This window comes from Corvus moneduloides, chromosome 1 (genome assembly GCF_009650955.1).
Source record: "Corvus moneduloides isolate bCorMon1 chromosome 1, bCorMon1.pri, whole genome shotgun sequence".
NCBI lineage: Eukaryota > Metazoa > Chordata > Aves > Passeriformes > Corvidae > Corvus > Corvus moneduloides.
The window spans coordinates 61,695,581-61,722,692 of NC_045476.1; the positions used below are offsets into that span (position 1 = coordinate 61,695,581).

The following is a 27,112-nucleotide window of genomic DNA, read 5'->3' on the forward strand; positions in this document are numbered from 1 at the left end:
TTACAGCAGGTCTTGCATATTAAATTTTCTCTAGCCTTAGTTTAATTTCCTCATACTGTCATAGGAAAAGAACCGAGTTTTGTAATGCCATACCTGATAGGCATACCCAACTAGCAATTATTTATAAAAGCTGCTTTGCTATAAAGGCCTGAAAATATCAGGATGAAGCGTTAAAGCAGGCTTATGACTGCTTTGCCTATTTAAGGATTGCTAATAACAGTAGTGTGAACTACTTTGCAAAGTATCTTTGTAAGATACCTACAGTTGAATACAACAAAAAGGTATGTGTTAGCAAATAACAGGTATCAGATGAATGGGAGCATGATACTGTTTAATTGCTGGGTATTTCACTTTATCATTTAATTGTTTACTCCCAAGAAGGAAATTTTTAATGAACAGGTAGAAAAATAAAATCTATCTGCTTAAGGAACAAGCCTCTCCTTCAACCCCTTCCTCTAAAAATGTCATCTGTAACAAAAGAACGTTTTCAAGTTTGGCTGAACCCAGTGGTAAATCTCTGTTAAGCCTTCCATCTCAATGGGAACAGGAGATTATAAAATAATTACCTAAATTAGAAGTATAAACTATATCACGTAATTATCTGAGTTAAAAATTTGACATTCAGTTTGCAAGAGAGACATTTTTACAGGTCTGATCTCATCATGAGAACAGAAACACTCATTTCAGTTATAAGAAATAAAGAACTTATAACTGAAGTAACTGATTATCTGCCAATTATGGTGAAATAGCTGACAGTTAATTAATCATGCACTTTCACTAACTTTAAACAAAATACTGTAAACTCCACAACCTGTCCCCAGCACACAAAGTGCTGCAGATCACACTCATAACCAATAATCTTTTAAAACTGCACTTTTTCTGGCCTAATACTTTTTGCACAAGATTCCAGTTTCAGAATCATTGTGATTTAATATACATACACAATAGCAAAAATTTTAGGTTTGATTTCATATTAATTCTAAATGTTACTGAAGAAATTCTGATCTTAAAGGAGTCAGTGGTGTCCAAAAAGCATGGACAAAATGGTACTATCTGAAAAGGTTTTGGCAGCAGAAGAGTCTACAGCACCTGTGACATACCAACACTGTTACCAAGAACTTGATGTGTGCTGATGGACAAAGAAAAGCATACTAACCCCAAATGTTTACATAAAACAGGCTAGCTCTATCATCTCTGTTTATAAAACTGTAATTAATAGTTTTTGTAATATCATGAGCATAGATTACAAGAAAACAAACTGATCAAAGAAAACATAACGCCTTATTGTATTCAAAAGCTGTCTGAAAATAAGTTCAACTAAATCCAAGTAGACGCTTAATATACAAGAATTTTTTATCACAAGAAATGCACTGAAGGCTTTTTTCCTCCCCTTTCAGCTTGCACATCCCTAACTCTTCTTGAAACTGAATGCTGAAAATTATAGGTAGGGCCAATTGCAAAAGCACACTGCTTTCAAGGTAAAAGTACATCTTGAATATGTTGTAAACGTGTTAAGGTTTTAAAATGGTACTTTACAATACTCCTACTATGTTTTAAGTTGCAAGATTAGTATTTTCTTGCTGAGGGGCACAAAACTTACCAAGAAGGTAATCTTGCCTCAACCTCAGGAAAGTAAATCTAACATAAACAATATAAGCTACTACAATGATCGCCACTCTACAGACTTTAAGAAAGCAGATCTTTAAAAAACCAAACAACAAACCATCTGGAGAAATAATGCTTCTAATATTCTATTATTTTCAATCCTTTCCACGCCAGTGATATCTTTATAGCATTATTGAAGAGCCATAAAAGGGATCCCCAAGCTTCCCAACACTTATAGCACACACATTTCACACTGTCCCCAGGGTTGAATTGATCAGCATTGCCTCACAGCAGACATGAGTGTGGATCCTCCATGTTCTTTGTCACAAAAAAAGCATGTCCTAAACTTCAGTTGGGTCAGTCCCACTGACTTCAGTAAAAGAGTTCAATAAAGTTTGCACTGAAACTTCTGGGATCTTTGCATTTCTTTTGTTTTTTAATGTTCAAAGTTAAATGGCAGACTTTTTGCATAAAAAATTACAAGAAGCTGGAAAGTTTATTTACTATCTTGCCTCAACCAATGTAACAATGCCTCTATCAGGAACCACTGTGTACTGACAGACAACTGAGAAAATGAGTCATTAACTACACCCTAAAAAATAAATGCCAAATGAGACTCCACAGAAAAGCACACACACAGGCAACCTTAGGAACCTGAACCACAACCTTGCAAAAAACCCACATAAGCTGGTCTGGTCTGCTCATACACATTTTTTACTGCAGACTTTCTTGTCAAAGAAAGTTTCTCAGGAAGAGCTGCTGCTGGTTCCCAGGTGCTCAGCTGTGACTCTGTGGGCACCTGCACTCCTCTGGAACCAGCCCATTTTGGGTGCCCAGCAAGAAGAGTCTGAAGTGACTAAAATGAGATGTCTGCAGAGACTGCTTAAAGAGAGACCAAGCAATTGCCAAAATTCAGAAAATGTATCCAATTAAATAAGCTCAAAAACTTCAGTATATTATTCCAGTCTACTTGGTAATACAGTCAAGTAAACAAAAAAAAAGATGTATGAAGAACTCTAAATGAATAATGTGAGGAAGGAAAACACCTGCAGAAGTCCTAGCATAATTTCAAAGTGCTTGTCATGTCAGAATTTTGTATACACAGAGTTCTCTTCCCTTGACAAGCAATTCATACAACACCTTAAAAATTGTCATTATGTACATTTAGAAATCTTTTTTAAATAGAGGAAAGAGAAAACTCACAAATTGCGTTTTCTTCTTTTTTTCTTTAGGTTTTTTTTTTTTCCTTTTAAGCAGCAGGAGACCAAGTATGGATTAGAAACATTGCACAAGTTATCTTAAGCCAAATAAAACCTCACCAAGAATCACAGCTACGATTTCACTGAGGACCTTAACTACGCCCTTTAGGAGCTGCCTCCCGTGCTAGGCACAGCCATGTCAGGTAAACAATTCCACAGCCAAGACTCTCCAGAGCTTGCCATTAGTATTTTGCCAAACCATATATAACAGGGCACCCATCCACAGTAGGTAATGCAGGACAGTGATGTGACATTTTAAGTAAAACCAAACGGTTTGTTTCCAGCACTGGGGCTAATGTAACTGAATTGTACCATTTCACAGGATCAAAGAGTCAAAGCCAAAATGGGATGGGAAGTCAGGCATGAAGAAAAAAAATTATTCCTACCAATCTTTATCTTATTTGTACAGCTGAAAAATCTTCATTTTCCATCTCTGCACCATCAATCTCTAACCTGACACTGCCAAAAGACATATACTTTCTGGGGAAAGAGTCCAAAAGGCAAAGACAGGTTCTAAGATACAGTGACCAATGCTATTTTATATCAGCAGTTCCTCCCATCTACTCTTCTATACATTGCATTGCAATGCTTAGATACTTTATTACATTGATTTATTTTCTACTGCTGTAAAACACAGTAACTCTAAGAAACTCCATTCTAAATTTCAGTTTTGCTTGAGGAAACCCGTTTGCAATGAATTATTTATGAGCATTCCATGGCTATTTGCCCCCCAAATCTCTCTTTGCAGCAATATCACTCAAAGCAGCTATTTACATTCACAGGACATTCACAAACAACATCTAAGCAATGGCAGTATCACAATTACATTACATTTTGTGAAGATAAGGAAGCTGCTTAAAAACCGACAAAGCAAGGAATCAGAAGTAGGCATTTTCCTTCCAAAGCACGAATTACCACAACAAACTGATCACACAACAAACTGACTGATGCCTTGTACCTGGGGGCTCACAGGTCTCAGTGAACTAACATGGACATCACTACTGTGTAAAAACACATTCCTGTTAGAAATGACAAACACAAGGACATAATGTGTGCAGGTACCTCTACATACCTGACTCGGAAACTGCCAGTGAGGAGATATAAGCAACTCAAAACAGGGGCTTGTTTTGGTGTATTTAGCCTAATCTAAACCACATCTGAGTGAGGCTGAAAGAACAGCACTTCTTCATCCCCTTTTCACTCTTCTCTTTCTGTGTTTTCTTTTTAATGCAATCTGCTTATATGAATGAGTAGAGTGTTTGAAGAGCGCTACTTTTGGAGGATCCAGAAGTAACTATTAAATTAACTCTGAAGCTGCTGCATAGCAGAAATCTGTATGAAAGCTTTGTGCTAGCTGTGGAAAGACCTGACTATGAAGTTCTGATACACATATGAAGTTCAGTACAGTGTAGCCAAATAAATCTTTTAAAGTCATACTGTTCTCTTAACTCTCAGACATTAAACTGGACTCCAACCCGCTTAAAAAAAAATATTCCTAGTGCTTTTATTTTTCATACTCTTGATTTAGCCTAAAGGTATTTCTTTAAGGCAAAGACAAGTAGGTTATACACAGAAAAATGCTTACTCAATCTCTGTAAGCTGTCAGCACACTTCCACATAACTTACTATAACAAAGCAAATAAAGTTTTGCTAATTCGTAGGCCTGATCTCTTTTTTTTTAAATTAAGCCTGTTTATCTATCAAAAGAAATTTCAGATCATACTTAAACCAGTATCTGTATTAGCCGTGCAGAGATTTTAAAAAGAGCCATAATTGGACTTCATTATTATTAAATTTGTAACACTTTGAAATTGGAAGCATATCTAAAGCAGTAGTGTTTTAAGAACCTGCTTTCTCAATTATGGCCTTTCATCATTGTCATCATAAAGACCTTCATAACTGTCATTTTGATTAAATCATACAGAACATCCAAATTTTTTAAAAAGTCCAAATTAAAAATGCTTTTGTATCACAATTACAACCAGCAGGGGCACATTTACTACCAACTGAAGTGGTTTGGTCATTGCTTTTTGTTTGGGGGGTTTTGTTTACTATAATGTGGTTTATCATTTATCAGTGTAGGAGAGACATACTGACATTGAATAGTATGTATCGCAGCTGAGGTGTCACAGTATTGCCTTGCAAAGAAGTTAACAGGACTAAACACATGTTCACATTTCAGCTATTTCCTGTCCACTGTCTAAAACATTAATCTAAACTGCAGGAGGACTTGCTGCAGTTATTAAAGTACATTTGGTTTTGCTATGTAGTTTTTGCTATGAAGTTTTAGACTGCAAAACAGTGGAGAAGTGATTCAGCTATAGTTGAATACTGCTCAGAAGGGACAAGGACCCCCAGCAGAAGCAGGAGGCACGTGATGCATGGGAAGGGATGGATGGAAGTAGAGGAAGTGCTTTAAATTGCTGCACCCTTTTGCACACTGGCTACAAGTCAGAAATTTGACTTAGTCTCTCAGTGGTCCAAATAAAAACCAGACTTACTTCTTTTCCAAGTATGGTTAGTATGCTGTAAGCACAGTATATGCTAAAGGACAGAAACCTCTTGCACTGTAATAATGGGAAAATAGAGCAGCTCCATAAGGAGTTACAGGGAATGCCTCCAATCGACCTCCATACTCTTCATACTGAACATGCTACAAAAATGCAAGGAAGAACACTTAGTGCTTTAACTTGCCAGAAGTGGAACTCCTACACCACATCGCTTTTTCCTTCACAAAGGAAGCTTAAAATTCAGCTCAATAACAATAAAATAGTATTCTACAAAAAAGGTATCTGGTATAAACTAGATAGCATTATTTCAGTCTCAAACAGAAACTCCCAGAATTCTACACAAAGCCGGAGGGGGTGGCCACTAAATCCTCCAATTATTCCTCTAACTCCTGACAATAAATATTGAGTTAAGAGGCCTTCATCCACTGATATCTCAAAAAAAGGAACGAACAAAGTCCAAGAGGAAAGCTAGAAATGATCCAGTCTAAATTACTGAAGAGTCTGGATACAGATCATGTAGTTCAACCTTCAAAGACACTGACAGATTTGTGAAATTATTCTGATCTACATGCAAGTCTGGCTGAGCTTTGGTCACAGATTCAGTATTGTCAGATTCAGACTATCTTTATGGAAATAAAATATTGATGCTGCCATCAGGAACTGAAATGTGACAGAAATGAAGCCCTTAATAAAGGTACTATGCATAGAAGACAAGGCAACAACCTTAAATTCCCATCAGGCCAGGGGACTGAATGCCACAACGCAAACACGAATACTTTCAGAAAGCAATTTACAAAAATCTAAAGTAAGATAGGAGAATCCCTTGAGCGGTTCAGAACTGTCCTTACGGTCTTGAGAAATACCCTTTTTATGACACAACGAAAATGAACCTTGACTTCCACAAACTCTTAAAAATAAGCAAACAGTAAACAAAAATACCCAGAACACTTTTACTTCCTCATAAATCAAAAAGTGAAAAATTTCCATTTATAGTATAAGATTAGCATAATTTCATAAGATATTAATAAATTTCATGGAATGTCTTTAAGTTAATAGCATTTAGCTATGACTTCTTTCTTCTTTCAAATCTCACATTGTATATAGCTATTAATTTCAAATGTCAATAACATTATCTGTTACAGTACTATTAATGATTGAGGAAGAAAACAAACTGCTGTTATTTTTCCATTTCACTCCTAGAAATGTTTCTTTTGTTTTTTAATCATTTTAACTGCTAAAAAAAATGAAGTCTGTAAAGCAGTCAGGAACCATCACTATAGAGAAATTTTAAAAATTAATTCCATAACTTTCCATTTTTCCATAATCTTTAACTGATTCATTTGCAAGTTCTTCCTAGAATTAATTTTTCTTTCTGCATACACTGCCTTTGAGAAGAATATCAAGAAGCAGTTTTCTGTTTTACAGAGGCCTAGGGTTATTAGTTATCTCATGCTCCCTCTACTGACTGTGTAAGAAATGGCCCCCAAACCCTCTAAGATGCTTCTCTGTGAGAACAGTTTAGGACTCGATATAATGCTTCAAGGAATTAAAAAAGCATAAAGTAAATTTCTGTGGAGTGTCAAATCCTTGTGCAAGTCAGAGTAGAACATCTTTTTCTTCCTTCTAAGATAGAAGCCTCAGAAAATAAAACCTCCCTGTAGCATCCATGGTATTAACTGCTATACAAGCCATTTATGATACCCTTAGGAAACTTCTTCACAATGTTTCAAAGGTTTTATATTTAGGTGGAATATAAGAACTTCAAACTTCCATTTCTGGTGTAGTTTTTAGCAATATTTTTTTTTATAATCTGTTGTTCAGTTGAATCCACAAAAACTACCTACAGTCTCCTTTACCATCCTCCCGTGAAGGACAGTAATCTACTGCCAGTGTGACACGAGCACCATATTTACTCTTCACATTCTGAAAATAAATCATGAAATGACTGATGGGATATAATGTAAAAAATACATCCGGGAAAGTTCCCCAAAATTAAGGAAGGACTTAGTATACTACCTCTATTATCTTGAAAAGCAAATAATCTTCAGGATAGCTTACTGTTTTGCTATTCTTTAACTGAAGAAAAATGAGTCATCTATTTCTTTTTATAAAATTTGTCTTAGTAGAGATAATAACTGAATGACTCTCTTTATTACATGAACCATAATAGAAGATTTAAATGCAGAATTTCATTGTTACATTTAGCAAAATCTATTTAATTAGTTTTGTTGCACATTAGAAACAAGTGATTTCATACAATAATGACCTCTACATCATGAAACTAAGCCTTTGTTATTAGACACTGAATGTGAAAAGAGAAAAAAATAATCAAAAAGCCATGATGAAATATAATTCCTGAATGTTGTACACAGACCTCTATCCCACTGAGCATTAACAAAATCCAGGTACTTACCAGATCAATCAGACTCTCCTGGATTCTGTTCAGTGTGGTGCGTAATCTGCTGCTACTGAGGCCCAGTCCCGTTGATTCAAACTGGAAGACATACATTCTACTTAAGCTGGGAAAGGAAATCTCATTGGTTTAAACTTTAAAGTTGTACAGCAAAACTTAAGTTTGTAAAGACTATCTACAACTTACTTACATTAAAATTTTAGCACGGAATCATAACCGTACAAAATGAAAAGAAAATCCACAGAGGTCACAGCACTCAACATTGCACTGGTGTGAAGAATGACCTAAGTATCCTTCATGAAGATGACAGTGTATCATTCATACCAATAAAACATCCAGTATCTTTTATTGTTGTAATTCTGTATTTGGCTGCAGGACTCTGGATTTTCTCATTTGGGTGATGAGCCCGGAATGGTGCCCCACGATGCCCCCTCCGAGCCTTGCATTCACACCTCACCCAAGTCAAATGGGCTTCACTGCTCTTTCTAGCTATAAAATCTCTTGTATTATCAAATATATATCTTGCATTTATAAAAATTGTAACTACTGATCTTTATAAAACAGTCATTATTACTTAATGCCTATAAAGATCTACCTCAGACATGTGCCATCTTCATGTTCATGGCTCAGGAGTGTATGGGGCAGAATATCAGCTGGGATATATAGTTATATATACACCTGTGCTATATATATGTATTTATTTTATATATATATATACATATATACATATACACACACATATATATAGCTACACTAATTTCCTGCTAAGTGCAATGGATTATACCAGCTGAGGGTCTGATGTGACATGCATAATTATTGTAACTACTTGTCTTCTACTGTTAATAAAAAACCCCAACAAACTAACACAGTTAAGAAAGTGGAAACAGGACATGTAAGAAACACACATTTAAGTCAACAACCTGAAAGGATTTGAATACAGTTCTGGTATGTGATTCACACCAAAAGGCAATTTGCTGAACAATATTTAGGGCACTGTTGTTCACTGCATTATTAGACTTCCTTTCAGTGGGCTGAACCAGGCAAGGAAGTATTTGAGCTCACGTGACCTCCTCCTCTCCTTTTGAATACAAACAGGTATAATTTAGGTCCCCATTTACTGCATCTAAAGTTTCTGATTTAAGATGTCCATCTGCCCCAATTCTTCTATATATTAAATGACAATTTACATCTGAGTTGAATTCCCACCAGAAGTATACTCTGATGAAATCTAAAACCTGATCTAGGAGATACATCCACATTTGATAAACTGACAAATAGAAATGTTCATGCCTTTATTTTATTGCAAGTGAAGTAACCTTTTTTACAAAAAAAATTTTTATCTTTCTTCAAATATTTACTGTAGAAGCATCAGTTCTAAACTGTCTTTGATTTTGCAGGTGTATGGGTGAAAAAGAAAATAACTTTTTTTCCTTAAAGAAATCCATCCTTGATTCTCCATGTTATCTTTTTTCCCTTCTTAACATCATATAGTACTTTTTCAAGACATGGACATAAGGACTGCAAATTCAAGACTGACTATTCCCTCTGTTAAGGTAAGAACAAACAGAAAAAAAAGCCCTGCTTAAATGTAAAAAACCCACATATGTTAAAAATATATTTGCAAGTTTCAGCCATTTAAGGAATTTGCATCATCAAATCTACCATTAATTCTTTCTCTTTCTGCCTTTCAGTTGCTAACTTCCAATTGCTAACTTTCAATTGCTATCAGTAACTTCTACTTATTTATTCTATAATGATATATTTCTTTCTAAAAACTGGTAATTTTGAATTGGAAACATATCTGAATGAAAAAGAAAGTAAAAACAAACATAAATTTCCATGAAACTTTACATGTTCACAGTACTCCAGATTTACCAGGCAACCAGTTACACCCTGAAATCAGAATTGTTCGTCCATATGTATGAGGGAGGAAAAAAAACAAGAAGCAAAGTAATTGTTGCTCAGAATTTTTCCACAAGGACAGAACCTCATGGCTTCACAACGAATGTTTCACTCATCAGTACATCCGACTCGCTTCATACAAGATTCTGCTATTTCTATATGCAGAACTACAGATTTCTAAATTCCACAAATTGATGGCCTAGTAAGGCTAGTAAGCAGAGCATTAAACAATTTGAAGAATATTTCTATTCACCACAAATTTTACATATCCCCTTATAGTTATTAAAAAAACATTAAGTTTACAAAGTAGTGCAATGTCCTGTCAAAAAAAATAAAACTCACCTCAATTTTTTTCTGCTAAGGAAGACTATTTTATGGCATGTTCATTAATGTCTTACGTTTTAGTGAATAGATGTTAAATACAAGGAATTCCTTTTAATTTTATTTTGTTTTGCTCCATAATTTGAGATAAGGCAGGTTTAATTTGCATCCCACAGATAAAGAAAGTTTGGAAAGCGATTCTAGTTACAACCATGTTTAATTTTTGGCAGTGAAGAAAGCTAAATACTGACTACATAGGATAATGATTCTAAAGAGGTCTGGAAAGAGCAATGACAGCATCATGAATGGACATAGAACTCAACATGTGTATTTTAAATCCCTGGTTTTCACTGAGTGGGAATGAACTCTGTATAATCAATCACTCCCCTTATGTGTGTACTAACTGACATATACAACATAACCACAAGTATTCACAAATAATTTTAAACATTTAAGGAAGTTATACCAGCATACTCTAAGAATCCCATTTGACATTATTTTCTGAATAAAAATAAAACAGGAACACTCTGAGTGGTCTAAATCACATACCATCACCCATCTCTACTTTCTACTACGGGGAGTGAGGACATTTAAGCAGCATTACAAGAGGATTTATTACAATCATAAACCCTTGTAAGCATTGTGTTTCCCACGGAAAACAATCTGTCAAAACAAATACTAGGCACACTACAAAAACATCACAATTTTACCACTCATCTGCTATAACATTTACCTGCCTAGCACTGTGCTGTTCTCTGTTAGAAGCACAGAGTGAGGAAGTCAGTATGGGCTTTAGAAACACAAAACAGGAGGGGCAAAAAAAAACCAAACAAAACAATAAATGCAACACAATATGATTACCAGAGCAACTAAGCCAATGGAAATCCATTATCTTAACAAAAAAACCTAAAAAACCCCAAACCACAAAAAAACAAACAAAAAACCAAAACAAAAAACCCAACAAAACCAAAAAAACTCCCACCCATCTTGTAAACACAAATTGTAAATACATTTGCCCTGCCAAATAGAACAGTTCAAAACCTTTTAGAACCATATGTTGAGTCTGAAAATTCCTTACGATGTGCCAACACACGATGATGGATTTGGAATCCCCAAAATTGTGTTACTTGTGGAGTAATTTAGGGGCCAAGAAAGGAGAAAGTTGTTTTTACACGCAGCTATTAAGACAATTCTATTGAAAGTTGATCTATGCTATGTAAAGACATTGCCAACAAGCATTTATTTCAACTACAAGATCACTCAAAAAAACGTTGTTTTCATTAATGCAAGTAGTTTGACAGAAGAATACTAGATCTGAAAGAGTCTCTTTCAAACACCTTAAACTTGAGTTACTGCTTAACTTTCAGGGCCCCCTCCCTTTTCCTACATTTGCTATTCTTATGTAAACTAGAGAAATCCATATAGAAAAATTCAATCACCTTATACTGTCTGGCCTCAAACCACCCTCCTTGTGCAGACTGTTCCTTTGCTTTGCTGCCCACTTTCTACCACTACTTTTAGGTATTTAACATTTTCTTTCCTCCTTTTCAATACTGCTGGAAAAAAGAATAGGGAATCTATCGATTCAAAACATAATATGATTAATGTCTCAGTGACAATAATGCTCCCAATACTTCTTTCCCTTATTGCTGATCTAATCAGCCTTTTCTTTCTCCTACATTCAAATCCATTCTCTTGCCACTAATTTTTCTGTGGATTACATATTAGGTAGTATCTTAAGCAAAGAGATCTCCTCTGTATTTTCATTCTGTGTATACAGTGATACGTGAAAAAGAAAAATGCTTCTACCTACCGTGTCATTTCGGCCAAAAAATGTATAGACTGCATACAGATAGTAATCAAAGAGCTGGGACATGAAGTGGATCACATCAAATGCAATCGGTTTCAGAATATTCATCATCTGCATGTATTTCCCTTAAAAATTAAATATAGAAGATCAGTTTCCTCACCACAAGTGCTAAAAAGACAGTGCCAGTTTTACCAAACTCAAAACCAGCTTTACAAAGTGTATTATTTAGCCTTCAACGTTGATTAACAACAACTTAATAATAGTTTACAGATTGGGAGGTTTAAAAACAAAGCTAAAATGATGGCTTAGACACCACAATTGTCTCAAGACTTCTCAAAATGTAGATGTTAAACCATACCAAAATGTCTTCAACCATTCTTGGCCTTCTAGTACCAAATTCAAAACATACAACTTTCTGGATCCTCTACAAGTTTCAGCTCCATTTAGCTAAAAAATAGTAATCTGCTAAAGTAGTCTCTGGCAAATGCTATATAGAGCCACTGAAGATTTTATGTATTAGTGTGTTTATATATGCATATATGGATCTTTTTCAAGCAACAGAAAAACACGGTATAAAAATTATATGTCCAAGACTGGATTTTACTCAACAACTCCAGGAATTACGTGCTTCACATTGGTGATATAGCATTTTCTGCTCTCCTTCCTTTTTATCGTATGGTAAGAATCCCAAGTAGTTTTAAGTTTGAAATGTTTCCAGGGGGACAGACTGTGAGTAAAGGAGCATGTCAGTACCCTGGCACATCCAGGGAGAAGAATAATTCCTCCTCTTCATTCCTTGTCTCTGTTGTAACACACTTGACTTGGGTAAATAATTTTTTTTTAAAATAACAAAAACACCCCAACCACAGGACCTTCACCTATATGTTATGTGAATCAAATTGATCATAGGATTTGGACACCAAAAGGGATTTTTTCCTACAGACCTAGCTCATAGGGTCAATAGTTTTCAGTCATTTTTATTTTCCAGCATAGGACATGGCTCTTCAAAGGGTCATAAAAGAACCATACTTAAAGAAAACGCTGATATTGCAGAGACCCCACATTTCCTGCTGGCTACGTCAAAAATGACATCCTACTTGCTCTTTTAGTGTTTTAAAAACATAAAGAACACGTAACAAGCTTTTGGTTACTATAGTAAAAGACAGAGAGCAACTTTTGAACCAAAACACAAATGCAGACTACCCAGCATGTAGGATACAGCAGGTCGTTTCACAAAACGTCATATTCGAGATGTGTTTTGATGTGACAGATTGGAAAAACTACAGGAAGGTGCTACAACAATTTATTTTTCTTGTAGTCAGCAACACTCCTTTTCAAGTTAATACTGTGCCCAGTAATAGATAGAGAAAATATTGGTTTAATCAGAGAAACTGGGTAACAAAGAAATAAAAGCTAGCTTTTAGTAATGGGGGAGTTACTTGAATTTTTCAAGCAAGTAATTGAGTAGGTCAGCAAGGATAACCAAGTTGAAAAATACATGATACAGCTACATAACTGATAAAATGGTAGAGCACTAGAGTAAGAATCAAGCAACAGCCTGATATTGCTACCTTCCATGTTTCTATCTAATTTAGACTCCCTATTGAATACTATGTGACTATGCTCCTGTTTGCTAAGACACGCAAGAATGCATTTTATTATTTTTGGAGATTTGACACAGGTTGTAATAATTAATATTTTTTAGTTTAGCCCATTTGTTAACTCTATAATACTTAATTATTTATGTTGAGACCCACAGCACTATGAACAAACTGAAAAGTGGACTTAAAAAATTCTATTTGTCTTCTAAAAGGGAAAACCAAATGCACAGTCCAATGTGGAAATTTTTGGATGTTTGTGAAATGATGGTACTGGTACCCTAATTCAAGTGTCACCTTCATCTGTGCTATCTGAATATTCTGTACTGCCACAGGCTGACTTTTTCCACTTACTCTGTGATAAACACATTTTTAAACTTGCCTGCAACCCAAACACAATATAAGAGTGATAAGTCACATTCTGGACAGTTAAGACTTCCAAGCATCTGTGCAGCTGGCATGAATACTGAAGGTAATCTCTTGGGCAGTGTCTTATGCTTTTCCAAAGGGCTGTGCACTGTACACTGCCCAAGTATTGTCCCTATAAAAATCTTCCAATGCCAAGAACATTTCTCTATTACTACATCACTCAGCATCTTGACACAACAAGTGTTCCAAGAACATTTCCTCCTCGTTGCTCTCTCTAACAGGACACCAATTTTTAACGTCTACACATTTTTACCTACTTGTGCTAAAGTTACTATTTTGGGTTAAAAAGGGATATGTAAGAACATTTCCAAATAGCACAAACACACTCCAGGATCAATATCAAAATAGAAACTTCCAGAAATACTTGAAAGCAACAATTAAAGTTTCAGCAACTGAAAGCAGCTTGAATTTCTAGAGGCTCTAGATAGCTGAAACTGCTGAACATTTGCCAGATTTCTTTTGAAGTATTTCTTGCAGAACTCCTTCTGTCCTTAGGGATAGCAAGTAGAAAGTATTCTTTAAGACTAATCTATATAGAACTGATGCACCTCACAAATTAGCACACACAAATCTTTGCCAATAAATCTTTAGCAAGTCAACATGGCAAAGTGAGCTTTAAACTAGGAAAGATGGGGTAAGGGGAGAGTTATAGTGACCACACATGCAGCAAAATAAGGTTTAAGTGGGAATACCTCCAGCAAGTACAAGCAGCCAAAGACATGAGTATAAGACAGGACTATGGGACATCCCTTTGCACTCCCACTGGGAGTGCCTCTGTGAAGTGCCTCTGTGAAGTGCCTGTCCACCAAAGTACACAGTGTAGGGAACAAACAGGAGGAATGTTGGGATAGCTTGTGTGACTGGAATATTGTCACGAAGGGCTACATGCTGTTTAGGAAAGACAGACCTGGAAAGCATGATGGTGGAGTTGCCCTATATGTGAGGCAACACTTCGAATGTACCAAGCTGTGTCTTGGGGTGGATGATGAGTCAGTGGAGAGCTTAAATTTTCAGGAAACAGGGCACACTAGTAAGGGTGACACTGTCAGGGGTGTTTGCTACAGGCCACCTGATCAGGAGAAGGAAGTGGATGAAGTCTTTAACAGACAAGTAGAAGTAGCCTCATGGTCACAGGCCCTGGTTCTCACAGGGGACTTCAATCATCCTGACATCTGCTAGAAGAACAAAACAGCAAAGCACAAACAGTAAAGCATTGACAACTGACAGAGACGGTGAAAGATGCCAATGCAGAATGGTGTGTTGCTCAACCTTATGCTAATGAACAAGGAAGGCCTTGTTAGAGGTGTGAAGGTTGGGGACAGCCTTGGCTACAGTGACTATGAGATTGTGGAGTTCAGCATCCTGCATGAAGGAAGCAGGACAGCAAGCAAAATTGCAACCCTGGACTTCCGGAGAGTTAACTTTAGCTTCTTGGGGATCTTTTTGGAAGAATCCCATGGGGATTGGCCCTGCAGGAAAGAAGTGTCCAAGAGAGATGGTCAGTATTCAAGCACCACTTCCTCCAGGCTCAAGAATGGTGCATCCTGATGAGCAAGTAATTAGGCAGAGAGGGCAAGAGAAGAGCATGGATGAACAAGGAACATGTGTCAAAACTCAGTAATAAGCAGGAGATATAAAGGAGGTGGAAGCAAGGACAGGCCACTTGGAACGAATACAGAGATGTTGTCAGAGTGAGTAGTAGTAAGATAAGAAAAGCCAAGGCCCACCTGGAATTAAATCTGGTCAAGAACATGAAGGACAACAAGAAGGGCTTCTTCAAATACATCAATGACAAAAGGCCTGCTACTAAATGGAGAAGTAATCCTGGTGAGGGGACGTAGAAAGGGCTGACATATCAAATGCCTTCTGTCATCAGTCTTCAATGACAAGACCACCCCTCGGGAGTCTCAGACCCAGGGGACCAGGAAAAAGGAATGGTGGAAGGAAGACATACATTAAGAGCCAAGATGCCACTTTGAAGTGCAAAGTGCAAATTCCATTGTAGCTAAGTCATTCTGAAAGACTATGTGATTTACGGTTTTTTCTGTCATGTGAGGATCTGTTATGTGATCAATCACTCACTTCAGCTACCGACTTCTGCTGTGAGAAGCATGTCTGTCATCACCATTATTATCTTCTCAAAAGATAATGGGGTTTAAAGAAAGCAAAATCTAAGAATTTGTCCTCAAAACCCATTCTTAACACATGCAAAAATGAGGCTGAAAAAGCATTAAAACCCTTCAACATAAGAAATACCCACTAACCTATTTCTTAGGTCAGAATGATATTAATTAAGAGATCACTGAATCAATATACATAATGACATAGTCATTAATTATTCTTGTTTATATATAGCGCTTAGTCAAAATATTCCACACAAATTTAACACAAGTTTACTCTTCCTTTACATTTTAAGTCAACATGCAATGGCTTGATAGGAAAAATTAACCTTATAAATTAGTCTAATGGCTACTTCATACTAGAAAGATAAATAATTACATTGGATTATTAACGCGAGAGAAATCTGATGAATTGTTCACTTGAAATTCAAACACAATTGTATCAGCTCCCACTTAAATCATACATTAGTAACTCATTTATGTAGTTTATAAATATTAAGCTACATTTTTTTTATTCATCTAGCTTACATACAAAGCATACAGCACATAGAAATAGTTCAAAATGGTTAACAAACACTGTCATACTCATTCAGTGGGTACTACTACATTCATAAAAAGTAAGGCAATGATTTCTGTTACTTGACTGGGCAACATAAATCTGCATCTTCATCACTATGACTGAAAAAGAGCAAAGAAAAACATATTCAAGAGGGAAAACAGTCATCCAAATAACTACTGATCTACTGTATTAACTTTTAGGGTGCAGAATTTCAGATTGTTTTGAAGCAAGTATGGAAATTACAGAAACAGAAATACAGAGGCAAAATTAAGATAAATCTAACAGAAGTGAACTGTACCAGACTAAGGTACATGATTCTCTAGACAAAGGACACAGTACATTTCACTATCTGGGATTTAGTGAAAGTATTAATTTAAAAATATTGCACAGTAAATAAGTGAAGCTAGAGTGTGTTGAAAAGGGAAGTAACTGAAAAAGCTACTAGTGGAGCTCCCAGCAATAGGCCATTTCTTTAATATTGTCATTAATTACTCTGGCACAAAAATGAGTGACAATAGAAAAAAATAAAGGGGCACCATCAAAACAGAAAAGAACTGACATATGTACAGGAGTACTTGATGACTGTTGTAATAAAAACTGGATGAAATCCAGTAGCACAAACTGTAAATCTATTCATTTAGGGGACAATTAAAAACACGCATCTTTCTACTATAAGCTAGCAGCTTTTCTCTTGGGAAAAACTGGGAAAGTGAAGGATCTGCTGGCTGTACAAGGTTGTTACACATGAATTGAACTGCCAGTACAAGGAAGCTGTAGGAAATCAAAAGAGGTGCAAAATGGAAGGAGCTTGTGACCATGATGCAATGACAGAAAAATTAGAGAATGCAGGAAGATCTCATCCAAAGTATTGCACATGCTTTTGGTAAGATTATAAAAGGAACAGAAAATTTAAGTTTCTAGTGGATAAATACAGAGGATACTAAAAATCTTGGCACATTGTTTAGCAAATCAAAGACTGAGAAGAAATAGGATTGCTTTCTGTAAACAGTACACATCAAAAAACAAGACGATCCGTTAATCCTGAAAGTTTCTTTTGTCATAAGATCAAGTCAGCAGAAAATAGGTGGATTTTTTTTTTAATCTATAGGTTTCTGGAATAGAATTCCTATTAGAATGAGTGGTGGGAACAGAAATATTTTTAAGCTCAAGCTCAAAACAAGCATATTTACAGGCAGTGTTAAATGACATCTTCCTCATGCACGAGGTCCCTTTCTAATTCCATGCTATAAATAGCACTACTATCACTCATTACAAAAACAACATAAAACACCCCAAACAGCAGAAAAAATGAAAATTAATAATAATTCCAGAAGGAGAAAAAAGCATATATATGAGCTTTTAAAATAATGTTTAATTTTGGGGTTATGAACACAATCCACAAATAGAAAGACTCCTCACATAAAATTGGAAAACCACAACTACTGCTTCACCTACTTGTACAATGTTTTATGGCAGGGACAGAGGCTGGAGTTTGTATGGAAGTGCCATGAGCGGTTTCCAGATTCAATCCTAAATTTTCTTAGAGCAAAACCTTATAGTAGAAAGCAGCAAACAAATCTCTCCAACCTAAGTCACAGATCAATGCCAGAAAAGTCACAACAGAATGAACTCTCATTTCAGGTCTCTACGGTAAATGCTCAAGTGAAAAAAAAGGTTTTAGCAAACCTGCAAAAAAGGTTTAGAAAATTAATTCCCAACTCTCATGCTGCCCTCAAAGACAGCAAAAGGTACTAACCAGGTGTTGGAGTAACCTCTTTCAAAAGGGCTTACTCTGAAGTGCAACAATCATTTTCAAGCACACAAACATTGAAGGCAAACCTCATTAATGTAACACATACAGAATTCCTCTCTCCTCTGCCTACTCAGATAAATTTAGCAGTTACTTCCCCTTCTCTATAAATAAAACAGAAGTCAGTAGCAGAAAATTGCTATCGTACAATTATCCAGATCATCACACAGAAGGCATGATCACGAAAAATCAATCCCATCACATCTAGAACTGGAGGCCAGTGTTTACATAGACAAGTTTGGCAAGAAAAGACCTCAAGAAGTGGCCTAGTGCAACCTCCAGCTCAGAGCAGGTCTAAAGAGAGGAGGCTGCTCAACAGCCTGTTCAGTCACATCTTGATCACCTCCAAGGATAGAGATTCCCTAAACTCCCTAGGGATTACTAGGATGTATGAGAGGGCTCTTTTCTTCTAGCTGATTACCATGCAGTAAAAACAGTTATTCTGAGTATGAGGATTTGAGTAATGAAATGGAAAAAAAACCCCCAGTCTTAAAGTTCTTACTTGTGCAACTATTCTACTTTAAAATAAAGCATTTAATAAAACACATTAAGCAACATAGAGCATTCATCTTTTTGCTTGCTATCTCCACTCTTCTAACACATTCAATATTTTAGACAAATAAACTACCATTATAGGTTAAACCCAACATATGCATGCAGATTAATTTTCCAGTTAAAAATAACTCACAAGATATAAGCAAATTTATCTATTTAATTTAAAATATTTGTTTAGTGCTTTATTTCTATTTTATTAACATTTTCAAAGAGTAGAAATAGAGCCCAATTAGGCATATTTTTCAGGGCCTTAAATATCATTCAACATATTTGCTATAATCCATAATTTTGCACAAAAATCAAAAACACTTATAAAAAACTACAATTATTCTACATACCAACAAGCCTTATTACATTCAGTGTAGTGTTTGTTAGAATAGGTGCATTCACTTTATTGAGGTTATAATCTGATCTCTTTCTGCTCCTCAGAGTTTCTCGAGAAACACTTGAAAGAAAACAAAACAAAACAAAACACACCAAATGTGAAAACATTCAAAGATATACAAACAAAATTTAGTGGAAAATATATTATTCCTCCCCCCTTCTTTCACATGACAGTATGTCTTCCAGTGCAGTATTTTATTTATGCCAAAGCACAACTGGGTTAGGATTCTAATATTTAGAGAGAAGCCTGATCTAATTTACATAGAATTGTGCTGGAGAAAGGAATTTTTGACTTTTATTTTAATGCTGGAGTTCTGCAGGCTTCTGTCTTGCCTCAATAGTCATTTTAATCACTCTGACCGAAATTCATAATTCATAAAGAGAATAAAAACAACACAAGTCACAACAAAAAGAGGCAGATTAGTCACCTACAGCTGAAAGTTACTATCTAGACACAGAAGTAATATTGAGGAAGGTTAAGCTAAAATAGTCATTAAATTTTTCATAAATGTAATGCCTGAAGGAGGCAGGAAGTTAGACTTGATATTTATCCAACTAGAGACATTTTCATTTTCTACAAGAGAAACCTTCTACCAGCTGCCATACCTCAAAATTATATTCTTAGAAAAATTTCAATTTCGCAGCACAAACCTATGGACAGCAACTCTTGTACATTACTCTGCTCTGACCCAGGTGATGGCATTCTAGTTGTCCTGCAAACCCTACATAAAAAAATGTTAGCCTGCTTCACAAAGTCTGAATGTACATCCAAGTTGTACAGAGTCCTAGACAGAAACTTGTTTTCAGATCCTTTTAAAGGATACGAAGTTGGCTTTGCTTATATGAATATATATAAATAAAATACTCTTGTATATACATCAAAATAGAAGATGTATATTCATTTATATATCTACGTGTGTGTTTGTAAAGAAAAAGAGAATTTAAAATTCAAAATTACTGCCTTCAAGCTATGGAAGAATCTATTTTTTTTTTTCTTAACCTGAAGAAGTTTACTGTTCTGCAGAAGCAGAAGCCCAAAACTCAAACCACTTGTCTGCAAACAACTGCTTTTGACACAACAGAAATTACACATATACACAACAGCTGCTATAGAAGAACCTTCAGTTAACATCTAATCCTCACTAATCAGTTTTCCACTACCTGCTTCAGAGAGCCTTTATATGCTTTCAAAATGTTCCTTTCTTCAGGTTTTGTCTGCAATAATGATGAGAGGTTTAATGCTCCTCCCCATTCTGGAGATCTAAGTGCTGAGCCTTCTAACTATGCAGGCAGCATAATGATTATTTGATTATTATTCCACTGTTGAAGATTACACAAACTGAACTAATTAGAATACTGAGATGAAAAGCAGATAAATTATACCAAGGATGCACATGGCCTACTTACCTTTTTATCGGGGCATCTCCTGTCTGCTCATCCACATAATCTCTTTTCAACTCTTCAGGAACATCACTGTCGCTATCATACTCCTGATACGCACTTTTTTCTTGTTCATCTGATTCATACTGTTAAAAAAAAAAAAAGAAAATAATAAATTGACTACGATTATTTTTCTTATAATATTGTCACTCATTAATGTTGCACTTTTTGCACTTTTTGGCTTTTACCTTGATTGCAATACAAATAACTTTGCTGGTTGAAAGGCTGCTGACATGTTCTTTAAAAATGCAGCAGGCAAATTATATTATGTTGATTGAGTAAATATTTGCATCATTCTATTTCAGCTACCAATAGTTTGCTTTGCTTTCTAGTTGATGTATAAAGTACCCACATATTAGAGCTTTTATAATTTGCTTTATAATCTGAAAAAGAAAGGGTAATAAATCCTCAAAATTCATCTATACAGTGGCAGTAAAACAAACAAACAAAAAAACCCTGGCACTGCATAATACTTAATTATTATTGCAAGAAGAAAAAAACTATTGCTTCACAAAAATACTTGTTTATATTGTACACATTTAATTAGAAAAAGAAACCAAAACAAACAAAAAAAAACTTGCAGTCTTTTTGCACAACTCCAGAATGTACCTGCACTTGAAGAGAGACTTGAAGAGAGAGACTTTTCCTTAACACATACATCGCTTTGAAGCCACTTTATACAAACAGTCAGTAGTGACACAGGTAACACACTGGCTCCAGGATCCTTAAGAACTGGCAGCCAAAACACACTAGGACATGTATTTTTTCAGTCATGCATGCCCTAGCCCCAAGTTGCTGAGACTTTTAAAGGCTAGCACTATGAAAGCACTATGTTATAAATGCAAGAACCCCCCATTTGTACAAACAAATTAAAAACAAAAACAGCTCCAGTGGAAAAAAAAGAATATAGTATGAGACACTCAAGAGAAATGTTCAGACCATTAGTATTCCCAGGCAAAATATCTGCCTTATGAACATTTTAGACAAAGGAAAGTTGTAATGAAAGCAGCTCAGTTTATTTCAAAAACGAGCCGAGGTCAGCCTTGACTAAGAGCAAAAAGAACCACAGTTTAACTAACTCGGCTGGAACATCAGCACAGAGAATTACCACCACTTATTATGCATTAAAATATAATAAATGATGCGCTGATTCAATTAAAATCCAGTGAGAGTAGAACAATAAATTGACTAAAAACTGTTAACTATAATTCCTATTCATGTAAGAATCTGACAGTTGACATTAATTAACTGTTTTAACATCATAGAATAAGAGCTATTTTGAGAATTTTTTTTTTAACTTGGAAAAATACTTTATTAAGTTTCCTCAATCTAATGCTATTAATGATCTGGAAAAGCTATTTATGAGACAAATGCATCTGTATTTTAAAGTATGCATTAACTCACAAAAATTAAATAGTGACCTCAACCTGAAGAGACCTTATAAATCTATTTTGAACATGCACAGTCTGCAGTAAATTTTAAAGTGCTAAAATGAATTCAGACATCTTGTAGCAATAATCAGTTACAAGTGTTTAGGCAATCCACTCAAACCAACCCATAGGCAGTGGTAAGATTGATCAAAGTTGAAGAGTGTTACAATACTGGAAGTTAACTGTATCACAACAAAGACATTTTAAGAAGCTACAGAAAAGGGACATAAAGCATCTCACTGATGCTCAAGATACATAGCTGAGGTGACTGGGTCCAGGGGCAACAACTAAGCACTTCAAAAGACTTTAAAATTCTCAAAAAAAGTCCTGACAGTTCTTCCCACCCTACAGATAAACTGACAAGTAAATTATCTGTTTATGTCCCTATCATGCTACTTCTTTCTATATTTGGTAACATGCCTGCATTCTCTGGAAACAAAATTTTGCAACCTCCATTTGAAATAATTCCAATTTTCAGTGCTAAAATGTGCCTCGACCTTAACTGGTCAGCCAAGACACCGAAACACAAAACCTCAGTAAAAATTTTATCCTACGTTGTCCTAAGCAGGTTATTTACCTTTCTATGTAAAGAATAACAAAACAGGTGTACCTTCTACTTTTTAAATAGGAGTCCTTTCTGTGTCAGCACTTTGGAACAACAGTCGTGAGAGACTGAAATGTTACAGGTTAATGGCTCGAACAATCCGCAATTTGCAAGAACAGCAGGTGCACTTCTGAGGCCAGGTTTGCACACCCCAGCTGTGTGGTGACAAAACCCCTGATGTACATAAGACAGAGGGGGTGCACACCCACCACCAGAGCATGACCACAACAAACCAGCCTTTGTTTAGCAACAAGCCGTTTTTTGAGCCAGATAAGGGAAAAGGCCAAGAATAAGCAGATCCTGTGAGATAGGATAATGCTTTTTATCATGCCAATGTCCTTCCCACGAGGAGGTATCACAAGCCTTAAGGTATTCACCCCTTCTGATAAGGCATAGCTGGCTCAACTAAGCAGGGCCAAATAGCAGTCAGGTCATTTAGAAGGGGCCACAAACCATCGAAGACCCCCAAAGTGCCCCCAGACTCATTTCTGGGGCCTTCCACCGAAGAACTGCATATGATCCAGAGTGTTGTAGCAGACAGTGTAAAACACCCCCCCAGGGGAGGTACCTGGGTGCTCCTCCCTGAATGTGAATGTCTATTAACCCAGTGAACTTTATGTTTGGTGGGTTTCACTCAACCCCAGCAGATCAAGACTGTGACCATCACTTTGACCAATGGACACTGAAATTGCAAAAATCAAGTCTCGGTTGGATCCACAAGTGATGTTATCTTTCCACTATCTACTCTTATCCTTTCCTTCTTTCTTTTCATTGTATGCTTTCTTAAATTATAACTTGATACTTTTATATTGTTATATTACTATAGATAATAACATGCTAGATAAAACTGCTACATACCTCATTTCCACTGAAACCAAATTGTTCTAAAATAAACCTGCCATGTATATGTATGTATAAACACCAATCATTCAGTGGTGTTTCACTCTAATCCATCCCAAGGGATCTATTAACAAGAACCTCAGTTACCCTGCCTCTGGAATAGTAACAGAGAGAGAAGATTAAAAATGTCAAAATGGAAAGTAGGATGGTCATCTGCGGAGTATAGTCACCTCAGTCACAAAATACCTTCATTCCAGTACCGGCCCTGGTAGATGTCCTGTACACCTACTGACAAGTTAATTAACCTGTCCTGTGCCTCCATTCACAGAGATAAATTTCTGTCTGATTTACATTTATGTTTTGTAACTCATGAAGGTTACAAAGAGTGCCAGAAAGACCTGCAGGACCACTACCTCTCATAAGCCTGCAGTGTCTGTGCCAGATGGTACCAGAAGTGGGATGCCGTAAGAGACTTCAAGCACTACTACTTCTGAAAAGAGGTTCATCTTTGGAGGAAAGAGGGAAAAGATAATATTCAGCTGAAGTCAGAAGAAGGTATTACAAGGAGCTACTGGAGAGAGTCCAGTGGAGGGCCACAAACATGATTAGGGGGTCTCTCTTATGAGGAGATACGGCAGGAACTGGGCCTGTTTAGTCTGGACAAGACAGAGAGGGGATCTCATGAATGCATATAAACATCTCAAAGGCTGATGCCAAGAGGATGGTGCCAGGCTCTTTTCAGTGGTGCCCAGCAACAGGATGAGGGGCAATGGCCATAAACTAAAACACAGGAAGTTCTACCTCAACATGAGGAAGTGTCAGAGAACTGGATCAGGCTGCCCAGGGAAGTCATGGAGTCTCCTTCTCAGGGACATTCAAAACCCACCTGGACACATTCCTGCTCCAGGTACCCTGCCTTGGCAAGGAGGCTGGACTAGATGATCTCCAGAGGTCCCTTCCAACACTAACAATTCACTGATTCTGTGATTCTTTTTTACTGATAGAAGACTGCTTGGCAGCAATGTGACACTTCATGCTGGCGAAAGCCAACAAAACAGTGTCTCCAACATATTCATCAGCATTTGCTATTTAGTTTTTTCATCAAATGATTTCATGCTTGTCAAAACAAAAGCTTAGCACAGAGTAAGACAATGTCTTTTAAATTTTTCTTGAAGCTAGGAGAAACAGATTTCTGCAGCATAAAATGTTAGAAACGGAAAAACCGAAGAAGGTCTGTTCTAACTTGTTTGCAGAGTTTTCATACCTCATACAAATGTGCAGATAGAAATAAAAATACCTCAACATATCCACAGTCAAGAAATGAAGACAATTCTAGCCTTCTACAAGTGCAAGTATGTGCTTACAAGTCACTAAACAAAAAATATGGGAACAATGTAGGCTCTCATTCACTAGCAGCAACCTGCAAGGTACCAGAGGAGTTTGAAATCACTAACCAGCAATTATTCTTTTTTGTTCTTGAGATGTTATCCAGTCTCAGTAGCACAAGTTAAGCTCAAGAAAACATTATTCATCAAAGGGATAAACAAGAACAAAAGCTTTAACAAAAACATGCTAAAGTAGTGTTTAACAGAATGGTACAAAGCTTTACATTAAAACACATTTGATCACTGCTAGATTTTGGCAGACTTCTGAAAAAACCCACACAGTTGTTGTTCAGTTTTATAGAAGAACTCACAATAAAGAGAGTGTCCTGAGCATTTAAATTACAACTAAAAATGACGTAACAAACATCAGAAAATCCATAGCAAATCACGTAGGTGTGAACAAGCACAACAAAAGGAGCAACCCACAATGATTCTTTCCTATGAAGCCAGAAAGCAAGTCCTAAAATGATAAAATTATCTCCACAAAGAAAGCTAACTTAAACCCCTGGAAAAATACTAATTTAGGTGGAACATGTCTTGCTAACCTTCAGGAACACTTGACTTCAGTGGAAAAAAAGTGCTGATTCAGTGCAAAACAAACTGAACTTTAAACAGGATGCCTGGCTTTCTGGCATGTGTAAAAGCAAAGCAGCACAGTACTGCAGGCAACAGATTCTTGTACTAAGACACTTTGCCATCATTGCTACACAAAATAAATCATAATTTACTGAAAGCACCATTTGCTTTTATTTTTTTTTTCTATTTTCCTGAAACACTCCATACCCCATTGGAAGCTAACACGTCTTCTGTCTCATCATCTTTGCTGTCGGCCTGAATTTCAAAGGGGTTTCCTCCGTTACAGTACTGCTCAAACAACGTTACCGTTGATGAAATTGCTGAGGCAGGTTGCTTACTCGGTGACACGGATGGGGACCGTGACTGCTCCATGAACTTAAATTCCTAGCAATAGAAATAAATTACAATTTTAATCAGGCATTTTCAATATTATTCTGACTCCAGTTCCATAAAAACAGAGGATAACAACAAACCTGTGGACAATTAACTTTTAGCCAAAGTTTGCTGCTTATTTTGCTTTTCAAGCTGGCTCAAGCTAATCTTGAAAGTGGCAACCTTACACTGCTTGTCTTTGTAATTTTAGCAGTTTTCTGCTACAACATGCAATACATCTGCATTCTGAAAGTATTCACTGTCTAAAACTAGGTGAAAACTAATTGGGTTCTTTATTTCACAGAAATAAGGAGATAGAAAAAGACTTAAATTCTACCAAAAATGCAGTTTGCTTTACACAAGTTACCTAGTAATTTACTAAAGCTGAAATTTTCTTGTTGATACTTTATTTTTAAAAAGTTCTCAAAATTTTTTACTTCCCAAATGCACTGCAGAGTTTCTGATCACCGGGTGAGTGCACAAACTTTTGCAAGTATATGGACCAACCAGGATCCATGAGGCATGATTTTTGACTTTTTTTTTCTAAAAAACACAATTTATCTCAGATGACATACCATTTTTATCTGTTAAACTCTAGCTATTGATATTCATAAGGGCAAAATGTATATTTTCAATTTACTAAAGGTTTAAAGATCAAAACACACGCAGCTAAAAGGACTACAATGTTAGATTTCTGTTTGCTTAAACAAATCAGTAACTTCCTGCCATTTCTGGCTGCTCCAGTCCCTTGAGCAGTATGTATGGATTTATGATCCCATTTCTTTATTAAAAATATTATTTCTTTTGCTGCTAGATGCTGCTGAGGGTCCTCCCTTCCTTTCCCTCTGTACTTTTAGTGACCCAGTAGCCTATTGCTTACTGCTGCTGTTAACTCCACAGAAGCTGCAGAATGATCTTGCTTAACATTGCTGTGCTAAAAGATTTTTGAACTTTAGTCATAGTTTTAATCACAGGCACCATGTTTTATTTGGCAAAACAAGTTAATTTCATCTACCACATGCTAAAAATCGAAAAAATCACTTCAGGTGATTAGAAGGTGAGTACACTGATTACTTGTTTGGCTTCACCACAGAAGAATTTTCTTCCTTTCCAAATGAGCCCATATGACCTATGTTTTCAGAAACAGATGCCAAATTGGTACAAGCTAGTGAGTGCTCATGCAACTACTT

General features: G+C 36.2%; 1 protein-coding gene across 3 annotated transcripts in view; it reads right to left on the reverse strand.

The window, feature by feature from the left end:
• Positions 1–27,112, reverse strand: part of VPS50 (VPS50 subunit of EARP/GARPII complex) — an 84,936-nt gene that overhangs the window by 14,166 nt on the left and 43,658 nt on the right. For 2 of the 3 annotated variants that reach the window (XM_032112070.1, XM_032112061.1), the window contains 6 exons: positions 25,758–25,934; positions 20,683–20,801; positions 19,230–19,336; positions 11,824–11,945; positions 10,744–10,800; positions 7,788–7,868 (listed from right to left, as the gene is read on the reverse strand). In XM_032112070.1, coding sequence (XP_031967961.1) covers positions 7,788–7,868; positions 10,744–10,800; positions 11,824–11,945; positions 19,230–19,336; positions 20,683–20,801; positions 25,758–25,934 — 663 coding nt within the window. The remainder of the gene's footprint in view (positions 1–7,787; positions 7,869–10,743; positions 10,801–11,823; positions 11,946–19,229; positions 19,337–20,682; positions 20,802–25,757; positions 25,935–27,112) is intronic. The other variant, XM_032112081.1, reaches the window with a different exon arrangement.